Raw genomic sequence first — 13,486 nt, 5'->3', positions numbered from 1 at the left:
CTCAGTGGAAAGCTGTTCTCCGCTGCCACTCTGTTCGTGAAGAAGCTTATGCTCATCGTGGTCCAAGAGCCGGGTTAGGCAGCGTATTCAGAGATCTGTCCCAGCATCCCCAGCGTGCCAGCCACCCCCCTTTGCGCTTTCTGGCTTCCTGTGCGCGCCTCTGACGGCCACTTAGAGTGTTCTCAGGACGCTGTCCACGAGGGCATCCTAGGTGTCTTTGCGTCCCTACTGCCTGCCTCGCACGGGGCCTGTCGCCTGAAAGGCGTTGGACGCTGACTGTTAAATTACACCAGGTGACCGGGAGACTCACATCCTTCCCGGCCTCCCGGCTCCTGCCATCAGAGTCAGGATTGAAATCGGGGACAGGCGGAAGGGCTGCTGCTTTGGGGTCAGGCAGGCCGGAGTTCAAATCCAGGCTCAGCCATGTGTCAGTCCTATGTCAGTCCTATGACCTTGACGGGTTACCTCCCTGAGCCTCCATGTCCTCATCCTTAAAGGAGGGATTGTAACATCCCCTGGTGAAGGTGTCATGAAAACTACAGGCAACACCGCATTTCCCGATGGAGGACCTCGCAAGCTGCAGCCCCTAGAACAGGGGTCTTACTTATCTGAACGTCTTTCTCCCAAGTCTAGAGCCCTTATTTGGAAATTGCTTCTCCCAATAAATGGGCAATAAATGTCACTTAATTCTGACCCACCCACAAGAAAACTTTTCTGTTTGTATTTCTAAGAGGGAGAAAGGACAGTGTTTAAAACGTGAACTGCTTAAGATTCCAGTAACCAGAAATTGAAGTGAGCTACAGGACTCCTATGAGCTACAGCGAGCAGCAAAATAGGCTACATTTCCCATGTTGTAGCTCCATTCTCTGAGAGGGGGGAATGGAACAAGCAGTACATGCCTTGTGGCTTATTATTAGGATTAAGTAAGGGCACAGGTAGGAAGCCTTTAAAACAGTGTCCAGAACCTTGTGCACACACAAATAGAATGGTGTTCTTCCCCGTACACATTATTCAGTCCTGCCGCCCAGCAACTTTCCCTTCGTCTTACGATGGCTGTTTATTTTATGTCCTGGGCAGTCCCATTGGCCGCCCGCCCACTCCTCAAGAAAAGATGAGCGTGTGTCATGAAACAGGACGTTTAACAGGAAGGCTGGGGAGAGAGGCAGATGAGTGGGTCATGACCTCAAGAGAAACAGGCCATCGCTTTCTGTTTATCCAGGTTTGGTCGGAGGCGGACTTTAGCAGCATTTCTGTGCCTGGGAGGACTGGCTTGTCTCATTGTAATGTTTCTTCCAGAAAAGAAAGGTAGGCCTTCCGGTTCCCACTGAAGGGCTCTGAACAGCACGTTGATGACAATGAATCTCCATCTAGCCGGGAGATTACCATATGCCAGGCTTCATTCCTGTGATTGCATGTTACAGAGCAATTGTGTGGGGTATAATAGGCCAGATTTTTCCCTCGCCTGAACTGCTCTCCGGGTGAATAATGTGCTTCGAGGTGCACTATTAATTCTTTCAGGCGATTAAGCTACCATCTGGGGTGTCTGGGCCGCAGCACTGTGCTGTTAGGGCTGCAGATTTGAGGAGGGGGGACCGCTCAGTTCGGTACAGAAAGGAGCTCCGTCCAGGGCAGCATCTTACAGTCATTCCAGCCCATCACGAGCGGGGACCTCGGAGTCACCGGTGGTGGTCAGAGGTGGCTTTGGCATCTCTCCGTATCTCCATCAATACTCCCAATCATAAGAATAGCAACAAAAAGCAGAACATGCGCTGCTGGTAACGATGGGCATTGCCTGAGTCTCAGATAAAGTATGAGGAAAACATTTTCGGGAAACTGGTACTTCTATATACTGAGAACTTTGCTCTGCAAACACAGCTCCAGAAAGGTCCCTTGAGGCATCTTTATCTCACCTTACCCGGGCCCGGGTAGAAATTGTGTAGCTAGTGCTGCTCTCACTTGTGTTCTGGACTAGCATACCTGAGCCATGCTCCCTAAGTTCAGGAAAAAGCAAGGATGTCCATTCTACCACTTTTATGGAGCATAGTACTGAAATTGCCAGCAAATACAGTAAGGTGGTATAAAGAAATGAGGAGGGATCCAAATTGGAAAGAAAGAAGTCTCTTAATTCACAATTGTCTCCCTTGAAAATCTTAAGAATACACCCCCCAAAAAATCTAGAATTAATTAGTATAGCAAAGTCATGTGACACACAATGAATGTTATTTCTAGATATTAGCAACAATCAATTTAAAATTGAAACAAAATAATATAATATAATAAAATAAAATATACAATATTTAGGAAAATATTTTATAAAATATGTGTAAGACTTATAGAAAACTATAAAATGTAAAACATTGAAAAGATATAAAGACTAAATAAATGAACTGGTGGTAATAATAATAAAATAAATGAAGAGATTACCATGATCAAGAATCAGAAAATATTGTTTAACATACCCATTCTCTCTTGGCCAGTGTGGCTCAGTGGTTGTGTGTCAACCTATGAACCAGGAGGTCACGGTTCAATTCCTGGTCAGGGCACACGCCCAGGTTGCAGGCTCGATCCCTGATGCAGAAGGCAACCAATCAATGATTCTCTCTCATCTGTCTTTCTCTCCCTCTCCCTTCCTCTCTGAAATCAATAACAATATATTAAAAAAAAAAAAAAAAGATATCCATTCTCCCCAAATCCATTTTCAGCACAATCCCAATAAAATTTCCAGCAGGCTTCTTTTTGTTGATTGATAATGACAAGCTGACACCTAAAATGTTATGGAAATCCAAAGGAGCTAGAATCCCCAAAGCAAAGTTAGAGGACTTACTCTACCCGATTAAAAAAATTGCTACTAATTACATTAATCAAGACTGTATGATACTGGCATAGGATTGGTTGTATAGATAATGGAACAGCATTGAGTATGAAATAGATCCACGTATATGGCCAGTTGATTTTTATTTATTTATTTTTTTTGAGGATGAGATTGAGATTTTATTCACCTGTAGGAAATATTTTATCCCGTTATACATAGAGGAAATACACATGGTTAATTGATTTTTAACAAAGATAAGTCAATTCATTGAGGAAAAGGTAATCTTTCAACAAATGATGGCAGGCTGATGGAAATGCTGTGTGGCCATGTGGCTGAGCCAGGCTCCCCAGATGCGCCACAGCTGGAAGTGTCCGGAGCCTCACAGGGGAGGGGCACTTCGTCCAGCCTTGGATCTCGTGGGTGTGTAGATGATAAGCTGTCTGTGATGTCCATTTTCAGTATGGCAGCCCCCGGCCTGTTGTGAAAGGGTAGTGTGTCTCCATACAGCTCTGACAGATGCCCTCTGGTGTGGGTTGAAACAGACCCAGAGTCATTGGCAATGAGGCACATGTGCACATTCCTGTTTGCTTCGGTGCCGCCCAATACCTTTTCCTGACTCACTCCGTTTTCTGGAAAATAATTGAAGATTTAATCCGCCCGCACTATTGGTTTAGTTGAAGTTGTTAGCTAACAAGAGTCCAGATACAGAACTCGGGGTAGATGCAGAGAGGCAGGAATCTTTTTCCAGGAGCACCTCGAGGCTTAACATAATATAGCCAGTACTTCAAATCGCAAACAGCTTCTTCCAGAGAGCCTGGCAGGAGGAGAAGCCCAGATGGTCGGGCTGGCAGTGCTGGGCCGCGGTGTGCAGGGCGCCATCTTTAAAGCAAATGAAGATTTATTTCCTTGTCAAGCAGCGGAGGTGAAACATATTGTAGAATAGAGGGAATGACAGGCCTCCTCCTCACACGGGTTCTTTTCTCTGAATTAGTCCCTCTCGTGAGGATTAAATAGTGCATGGCAAGTAATATTTTTAAAACTGCACTCATTGTAAGCAAATGCTAGTTGAACAATATATACAAAATACCTCTTAAAATTAAAAAAATAAGTTATGAAAATGAGAGATTTTCTATGCAGTAGGATATACTTTTTCTTTGCTAGGTCAGTGGTCGGCAAACTCATTAGTCACCAGAGCCAAATATCAACAGTACAACGATTGAAATTTCTTTTGAGAGCCAAATTTTTTAAACTTAAACTTCTTTTAATGCCACTTCTTCAAAATAGACTCGCCCAGGCCGTGGTATTTTGTGGAAGAGCCACACTCAAGGGGCCAAAGAGCCGCATGTGGCTCGTGAGCCATGGTTTGCCGACCACTGTGCTAGGTAAAAGTATTTGCAGCCCTGCCAGTTTGGCTCAGTGGATAGAGCATCAGCCCGTGGACTGAAGGGTCCCGGATTCAATTCCAGTCAAGGGCATGTACCTCAGGTGCAGGCTCCATCCCTCGCCCATGCAGGAGGCAACCAATCGATGTGTTTCTCTCTCTCTCTGTCTCTCCCCCTCCCTTCTACTCTCTCTAAAAGTCAGTGGAAAAATATACCTTCGCATGAGGATTAACAACAACAAAATAAGTATTTGCTACATTCTGTTAAATACTGAAATACAGAAGGAACTGCCTTTTAAGGGCCACTCCAGGAAAACTTTACAAGAAAAATAACCTCTACAGGATTTCTTTTATCAAAATAAAACTTCATAAAAACAATAATCCTTGTCATGGTCCTTCCACCGATTCGCTCAACAAATACAGAGTGAGCATCACTGAGCATCTTACTAAGGGCGATGCTGCGAGCAAACGAGATCCCGCCTTCGCCTGCGCTAAATTGAAATATATTGTGGGCAGACCAGATGGAAGAGCAAGCACCTACGAGAGAGCCTGGAGCTTGCCAGTTGAGTGGATTGGTAAATGGGGGCAGTGAAGGTCGAAGGAAGGAGAGGACATTGCATATTTGAGTTATTTAAGGGAACAGTGGTTTGTGTGAGCCATGATGCAGTCCCAAGGAAGGGGCCAGGCGTGTTCTATTGGGCAGAAATGTCAAGGAGATGCGAGGCAGTTACCTTGGTGATCAGGACCTCGCTCTTGACCTTCAAGAGCAGCAAGCATTTCAGGGGAGGATGGCATTGGGAGCCAGGTGTGGTGAGTGATGGGCAGCTGCCTCTGAGGAAGTGGAGGGTGGTCACTCACTGGAGACGTTTGATAGTGAAGCAGGGAAAGTACAGCAGAGATGATGAGCATCTTTTCTTCTCTCAGGAGAAATATGTTATTTTGAAGGTAGGAGCTGGTGAGTTGAAGAGAAGAGGGTAACTATGTTTGAAAGGGAACAATCCTATATTTTTAATACCGCACTCAATTGTCAGCAAATGCTAGTTGAACGATATATACAAAATACCTCTTAAAATTAAAATATATATATAAATTATGGAGCATGAGAGATTTTCTATGCAATAGGATATACTTTGTATAATAAAGAGCTAATATGCTAATTAGAATGGACCGCGGAATGACCTTCCTGAACCGCCCGGGGCTGTAAGGGCTGAGCCCCTTGCACGAATTTCGTGCCTCAGGCCTCAAGTTAAATTATAAAGTCCCAGAGGGGGTATTGCTAATAAAGGAAAGAACCACAGGAAAATGGGTTGTATTTTCCATAGAGAAGTTAACTGGCATAAGATGTATTTCTTCATGTTAGTGAAAACGGGACATTAAGAAACTCAAATATCATTGATTAGTAACTCAAGTTTAAGTTGGGAAGGAGGAAGGATTGAAAGTGGTTCTATATTTAATTCTCGTTTTTTCCCGAACATTAAGGTTTCATACTCTGGTAGTGATTTAATGGGATTATTCCTTATTTTTGCAATGGGACGCCAAGGATAGCCAGTGAAAGAGGTGTTTTCCTGGCCCTCAGCCCTCACCCCTGCTCATCTCCTCTGTCAGCCTGAACGCTCACTGCCAGCGTTTGTTCTGACCACCGTTTTATTTATTTTTTATTTTTAAATATATTTTTATTGATTTCAGAGAGGAAGGGAGAAGGAAGAGAGACAGAGAAACATCCATGATGAGAGAGAATCACTGATCGGCTGCCTCCTGCACGTACCACACTGGGGATCCAGCCTACAACCCGGGCATGTGCCCTGACGGGGAATCGAATCATGACCTCCTGGTTCATAAGTCGATGCTCTACCACTGAGCCACGCCGGCCAGGCCTGACCACCGTTTTACGGGGCTGATTGTTGAACAAGGTTGGGAAGAAAGGAGACGCAGTTAACATCTGTGGTCCATGGACCGGACCATTCCCTGAGGCTTGCTTTCCTCCAGTGGGGACGTTTTCGGGGAGCCCTGTCCTTCAGGAGGGAGTGCGGGTTTGGTCACAGGGTGACCTCAGCCTGTGAGACCGTGGGGGCAGCCGCACAGTGGGAAACACTGCATGCGTGTGGAGTGAGCTAACCCTCCGAATGCGGGTTCAGTGACAGTCCCTCCTGGCTGTTCGAGATCGCGTTAATGCCCCTCCCTCCTTCAGAACGAGCTGTCGTTTTTAAAAGCCTGGTTCCACCAACGACCTCACGTGTGTCACCCTTTGCTCCTCAGACACGGGCGTGTTCGCCGTGGTGAACAGTCGGTCCTTGTCTCTGCTGGGGAAGCTGACCATCAGCGCCGCCTTCAACGTTGTGTACATCTACACCTCTGAGCTCTACCCTACAGTCATCAGGTACGCCTCCCCCAGCACCGATCCCCCCCCCCACACACACACACACAGCCTCCGTCCCACACACAGCCTCCGTCCCACACACAGCCTCCGTCCCACACACACAGCCTCCGTCCCACACACACAGCCTCCGTCCCATACACACTCACAACCTCCATCCCACACACAGCCTCCGTCCCACACACAGCCTCCGTCCCACACACACAGCCTCCGTCCCATACACACTCACAACCTCCATCCCACACACAGCCTCCGTCCCACACACAGCCTCTGTCCCACACACAGCCTCTGTCCCACACACAGCCTCCGTCCCACACACACAGCCTCCGTCCCATACACACTCACAACCTCCATCCCACACACAGCCTCCGTCGCACACACAGCCTCCGTCCCACACACACAGCCTCCGTCCCACACACACACACAACCTCCATCCCACACACACAGCCTCCGTCCCACACACACACACAGCCTCCATCCCACACACACAGCCTCTGTCCCACACACACAACCTCCATCCCACACACACAGCCTCCATCCCACACACACAGCCTCCGTCCCACACACAGCCTCCGTCCCACACACAGCCTCCATCCCACACACAGCCTCCGTCCCACACACAGCCTCCGTCCCACACACACAGCCTCCGTCCCACACACACAGCCTCCATCCCACACACACAGCCTCCGTCCCACACACACAGCCTCGGTCACACACACAGCCTCCATCCCACACACAGCCTCCGTCCCACACACACAACCTCCGTCCCACACACACAGCCTCCGTCCCACACACACAGCCTCGGTCACACACACAGCCTCCATCCCACACACAGCCTCGGTCACACACACAGCCTCCATCCCACACACAGCCTCCGTCCCACACACAGCCTCCGTCCCACACACACAGCCTGTCCCACACACAGCCTGCCTTGTGGCCCAGATGCTTGCATCCCAGTGCGGACAGCGGCAGGTCAGCAAGCAGGGGGAGCTCAGAAACTTTGTGTGGTGGCTCTCGGCTCCTTGGTGAAGAAATTGTAGCTTAACTTGAGCTGAATCCTCTCATGGAAGTCGTGAGACGAGGACTGTGCTCTGAACATGTCCGGTCGTTCAAATAGTGCTCGGATGTCGACTCATTTTGGTGACTTCATTTCTTAATAAAGTCACCCATCCCGTGTCAAGCTACATGACAGGCAAGAGGACCAAGTCTCTGCTCTCACAGAGCCTACATTTTAGCGCAAAATACACATATTTTAAAAATTAAATTTATTGGGGTAACATTGGTTAATAACTATAAGATATACAAATTTTAAAGAGGACGACCCCATAGAGTAATAAGTAAATATTAGCTATACATAGTAGGTGGATTTAATGAGTAGGACATGCTTATATTAAAAAGAACACATTCCACCCCAAGTTTCCCCACCTAAAATAGGCCTGAAATCACAAACAAACAAATTTGAAGGGCCGGGTGCATCTTAGTCCTCACAGAACTGCCTCTGTGAGCTGGTCCGGATTCCCTCCGTCAGCACTTTCCAGGGGTGTGTGTGGGAGGCAACCAATGGATGTGTCTCTCTCACATCAATGTTTCTCCCCCTCTTCCCTCCCCTCCATTCTCTCTCTCTAAAAATAAATAAATAAATAAAATCAATGGGAAAATACCTTCAGGTGAGGATGGAAAAAAAGGTTACAAATTCCGTTCCCCATACTCAGTCCCACTCGGAGCGCTCCGTAGCTGCATCTAGTGGCGTCCACGCTGGGCGGTCAGCCGCAGACACCGGCAGCACCACAGGGCTCGTGGGCGGCACTGCCCTCCAGGACCCCACGTGTGTACTGCAGGATGTTATTCTAGGCCCACTAGCCGTGCCCCCCCTCACATACACACCCCAGGGTCTTCAAATTGTCCCCCGAGAACTCACTGAATTTTGTACCTTTCTTCTGCCTTTCAGGAACGTTGGGCTTGGCACCTGCTCCATGTTCTCCCGCATCGGTGGCATCATTGCTCCCTTCATCCCCTCTCTGGTGGGTTTGTTCCTCCTCGCCCTGTTTCTCCTGACCCTCTGCTTTGGAAATGCCTGTGCTTTAGGGTAGAAAGAGTCATGGACTGCTGCCATTTAACATCAGTCCGACGTACCAGGAACCTGTGCCTTTTAGAGGCAGGGTCTGCGGGGCGGATGGACTCCTACCCGGGATGCTTTCACCTCTCCCCCCCACCACCCCGCTCTGATTTTCCGCTCATCCGTGTTCGCCGGACACTCAGCAAAAGCCAGCTTGTCCCTTCTTGTCCCCGTTCACAAGCTAGTCCGTTAGCGAACGCTTATGAGGCATCTGCCGTGTGCGGCTCCGTGCTCAGCGCCCTCTGTATGTCGTTCCTGCGGTCACAGCGACACGGAGGCGGGCGGCGGGCGGCGGGCGGCGGGCGACCCTGCGTGAAGGGTGAGGGTGCAGCAGGAAGAGGTTGCATACCTCCCCCAAGGCACAGCACTTGGAAAAGAAACTCAGAAGAGAAATACGCCTCGCAGTGTGTCTGTTAATACTTTAAACGTAACAGTCAGAGCGAAGAGTTAGAATTAAATGACAGCCCGAATCCTTCCCGCCAGGAAGGGCTCAGGTTCGGCTCGAGCCCGCGGAAACCGGGCCTCTCTGCCGGGTCTGACCTAGGACTTCCCCGCCTGGACTCGCCGGGGGACAGGTTTGGGGCGGCGCTTGTGGATGTTCTGTGGACAACTGTTCACCACCCGCCGCTTCCTAGTCCCGGACGTCTCTGAAACGCACCGTAGCTGTTCCTTGTTTTGAGTTTCAATGCACTTGCTTTTTCTGCGTATCTCTCTCCGTGCCTCATGCTTCGTTTGAGGTTACAAGACCCTTCTTTCGAAGGACTCATATGAGTTCCCTTCTGTAAAGCGTGCCTGACGTGAGGGGTTTATGTTTAAAGAGACCCACCTTCAGCTGCTGCCCTGGAGCATGGAGACCAGCTCTGGGTCTCTGTTGGCTCCTGCCGAGCAAAGAGGCGAGAGTGCGTTCACTTTGATTGAGCAATACGTCCATGTGCTGGACGTGTGTTTGCCCAGAGGCGGCCAGAGGTCAGAGATCCTGCTGCTCCCCTGTCCTGTCCCCCCTCCCTTTCCCCTCCCCCCTCCTCCTTTTCCATCTCTTCACTTTTGAAAAATCAGCAAAACTGTAACCCGAGAGGCGCCTTCACTAGCAGTGGTCCTGCCCTCAGGACGAGGAAGCCCAACCCCAAGGCCCTGATGCGAGCAGCCCCTGGGCAGGAATTCATGGCCCGGGCAGCCCCCCAAGCACTGTTTTATCTGCGCTGTTGTCTTTGAGCCTGTGTGCCTGTAAAGAAGCTCCAGGGTTTCCAGAGCTGGTCTTTTGGATCTCCGTAACACGGGCTCGCATCCCTCCCTGGCCCTCGCCCTGTCCGGTGCAGGCAGTTCCCAGCCACGTGCACGCGTGGGGTGCTCTCGGCTTCTCTTTCGCCTCAGGATGTCTGTACCTTTGCCCTCAGTTACGGTGCAGAGTGAACCCGTGAGCATGTAGGGATGGCTTGGCTGATTCCAGGGTTGAGAACGTTCAAGTTCGCCAGCAGCAAATATCGGGGGCGTCTCCCTAAGGGAAGCGTATGTGGAGGTCACTGTGCTGTAAGCTGCCCCCACTGGAACAGAAGCTGAGCCCCAGGTTCCCTGAGAACTCTGGCTGTGAGGGCTGGCCTGCCCCGCCCACAGTGGGTGCCCCACGCAGAGCACAGCCTGCTCTGAGCCCCGGTGCTGTTACTCTCACTCCCCTCTGCGCCTGAGGGAGCAGCAGCCCCAGGGCCATTCTCCGGGGCAGAGACTTGTTTGCAGTTATTCCGTGGGGAGGTGTGGGCGGGGCAGGTCATCTCCAGGGAAACTAATGCTGACTTTTTGTTTGTTTCCATTCCACTCCCTGCCCCACAGAAATATGTGCAGTGGTCTTTACCTTTCATTGTCTTTGGAGCCACGGGCCTGACCTCGGGCCTGCTGAGTCTATTATTGCCAGAAACCCTTAACGCCCCGTTGCTAGAGACCGTTTCTGACCTCCAGGTGTACTCCTACCGGAGGCTGGGGGAGGAAGCTCTGTCTTTGCAGACCTTGGACGTCCCACAGGTATGGCCGTGTTGTAAGCATTCAGAATCACCACTTAGATGATGATAGTTTTTTTTAACATGTATTTTTATTGATTTCAGAGAGGAAGGGATAGGAATAGAGAGTCAGAAACATCAATGATGAGAGAGAATCTTAGATCGGCTGCCTCCTGCACGCCCCCTTCTGGGGATCAAGCCCACAGCCCCGGGCCTGTGCCCTGAGCAGGAATCCAACCGTGACCTCCTGGTTCATAGGTTGACGCTCAACCACTGAGCCACACGGGCTGGGCCGATGATGGTAATTTTCCTTTTGGCGGGGGAGAGGGAAGTGTGTCTGGTTAGATGAAACAGATCTGAGCAAAACTGCTGGAAACAAAGGTGGGGTGTAATAGCAGCTGCTTTTCAGAGAAATAAAGATGATCGATGGTTCATTAGCTTTCTTAGGACACCTTGGGGCTAATTCTTAGGAGAACACAGAAAGACATGTGTCAGTTAGACACTCGTTAGTAATTTTCACTTTGGAAACGTCATGACATCCTTTCACGCCGCTCTCCTCTCCTGTTGCAGTCCGTGGACAAAGGCAGCGCTCCGGGGAGTGAGAGTGAAGAGGAAGAATTTTATGATGCGGACGAAGGGACTCACATGATCAAGTGAGAGGCCCCAGGTTCCTCCTCCGGAGCAGGAGGTCATCTTCTGTGCCTCCGGCGAAGGCAGGTCCTGCCGGGAACTAAAAAGAGCTGGGCTCGGACACAGGCCGAAGGCGCTCAGCTTTGGGACTGCTTTCAGGCACAGAGCGAGCTGGAGAAGAGATTTCATGAGCGAGGCCATCATTGCATTGAGGAAATAGATGTTACTGTGTCCAAAATCCAGGTTTAGCTCAGAATCACGACCTCTGGCCAGACGCTCCAATCCACAGCCAGAGTGGCAAACGCACTTGTTTCTAGAAGTCCGATCGGATTGCTGTTGCTTCATCAGGACGTAAAGGCAGATGTGTGAAAAGTTTTTCTCACCGTTTTAGTAACAGAAGATAAACACCCTTAAGGTTTCATGGGTTAGGTCTTTACGATTCATCTTTGTACCTATTTGACCTCTCCCCTTACCGGTCACTCCTCGCCAGGAATCTGGGAGGCGCGCTGGTCTGCGCAGAGGAAAGCCCAGCATCTGTGTGGCCCGAGGCCCCCTCCCGAAATCTGCGTCCTCGGCTTGGTTTGCAGCCTCCTGGTGGCTTGGGCTCCGCGTGCCTTTAGTCCCACAGATAATCCTCCAGGAAAAGCCAGCTGCGTTCTCGGCCAGAGGTGTGCCTGCAATTCCCTGTGAGCCCCCTCCACACTCCGATGTGGCATTTCTTCCGTTCCTACTGTGTGCTCCTCTGGGAAAATTCCACCTCAGATTCTAGTGCCAGCAGTGGCTTCAGAATCACGCTCAGCACGTGACGGGGTTTTATCGGGGGAGGGCACTTAACAAAAATGACATGTTGAGCTCTTGGATGTTGGAAGTGGGCGGGGGGGGGCGGGGGAAGGCGCCATTTTTAATAAGGAAGAAGAGAAAGTGACCTTCCACAAATTTTAAATTTGCTTTGTTTCCAGTGTCATGCATGCAGTGAGGGACTGGGGCAACGCTGAAGAACTCGAACCCTTCTAGTCCGAGGTCCGCCCTTCCCCGTGTGGTCAAGTGGAAGGCACAGCCATTTCATAGGAAAACTTGGTGTTTCACTAACTTTCAAGAAAATCAAAATCATGCTGAGGTCCCTAAAATCATGCACTAAAAAGATCTGTGCCCCCATGAAACTTGCATGTGACCTCAAATCACTTTCCCACCCAGGAAAAGTTGTGTTTTCAGAATTGCCATCTCTACTACTGTCTTAGAGAGAAAGAAGCTGCATTCGAAGTAAAGAGGTGATGTCACCGCGACCGATTCTGGAAACTCAGAGGCATCGGCTCCTGGACTCGCCTGTTCTTCAGCGCCAACCTCTTGGTTCGCACGGTATCAGTCTGCCCTCTGTATTTGCTGAAGTGTTTCCATGTTCCTTATGCCCCTGGTGATGTACTGCGCTCTTCCTAGGTAGGGCCACCTCAACCACGTTTCTCTCTCTCTGCTGCGCCCAGAATGTGGGCCTGGATGCCGTAAGGACTAGTACGAGTCACTGTTTCGCCTTCAGGGAAGTTACGGAACTCCGCGCAGTGTTGTAAAGCCGGGGCAGATGCGACCCAACCCCCCAGGCTGGGGAGTCCTGTTCACGTTTCTCTGGAAACAAGGACCCTGCCCACCACCTGAGAGGAAGAGAGGAAGGATGTGCAAGGACACTTAGGAGCTCTCCGATGGTCGGGCATTTAAAATAAAACAACAAACGAAGACACTTGTGGTTTGCAGTCGTTTGGCGCCCGCTCTTTGCATTGTGAGAGTAACACATCGCATTAGAGAGCAGTGGGAAACCAGAATTTAAAGAACGCCTTACTCATAGGCTCAGTACCCAGCGACAGCCAGTGTTGACGTGGTTCCATTTGAAGACCAGTTAGGACTCTGTCTCTGGGTTGGCCCTGCGGTTCCCTCTGCCCCTGGCTGAACAGATGAGCAGTCCATAGTTCTGTCCCCGGGTGTCCTCTTCCCCAGCTCTGGGAGCAAGCAGAAGGATTTGAATCCCCATATATTACAATTTCTGAAGCTATAGTATTGGCACAGCAATAGACAGGTAATCAGTAGGACATAATAGAGGCCCCAGAACAAGACCAAGCTATACAACAGTTTGTTGTTGAGAGAGGACACATGGATTGGTTGCCTCTGGCATGCACCCCAACGGGGCCAGGGATCAAAC

General features: G+C 50.0%; 1 protein-coding gene across 2 annotated transcripts in view; it reads left to right on the top strand.

Annotated features, from left to right (window-relative positions):
• The window catches only part of SLC22A15 (solute carrier family 22 member 15), a 41,377-nt gene extending 28,335 nt beyond the window's left edge, over nt 1–13,042 (top strand). The window contains exons 8-13 of one of the 2 annotated variants that reach the window (XR_013959406.1): nt 1,220–1,305; nt 6,450–6,570; nt 8,516–8,588; nt 10,508–10,696; nt 11,242–11,969; nt 12,261–13,042. Coding sequence is in view for 1 of the 2 variants with exons in the window: in XM_080647441.1 (XP_080503567.1) it covers nt 1,220–1,305; nt 6,450–6,570; nt 8,516–8,588; nt 10,508–10,696; nt 11,242–11,328 (556 nt within the window). In the remaining variant the exon portion in view is untranslated. Of the gene's footprint in view, nt 1–1,219; nt 1,306–6,449; nt 6,571–8,515; nt 8,589–10,507; nt 10,697–11,241 lie in introns of both variants that reach the window. The other variant, XM_080647441.1, reaches the window with a different exon arrangement.
• Nucleotides 13,043–13,486: the final 444 nt, after the last annotated feature.

Source organism: Plecotus auritus (assembly GCF_963455305.1).
Source record: "Plecotus auritus genome assembly, chromosome: 12".
Taxonomy (NCBI): Eukaryota; Metazoa; Chordata; class Mammalia; order Chiroptera; family Vespertilionidae; genus Plecotus; species Plecotus auritus.
The sequence above is the reverse complement of the archived record's forward strand: the minus strand, read 5'-3'. Positions and strand labels throughout refer to the sequence as shown.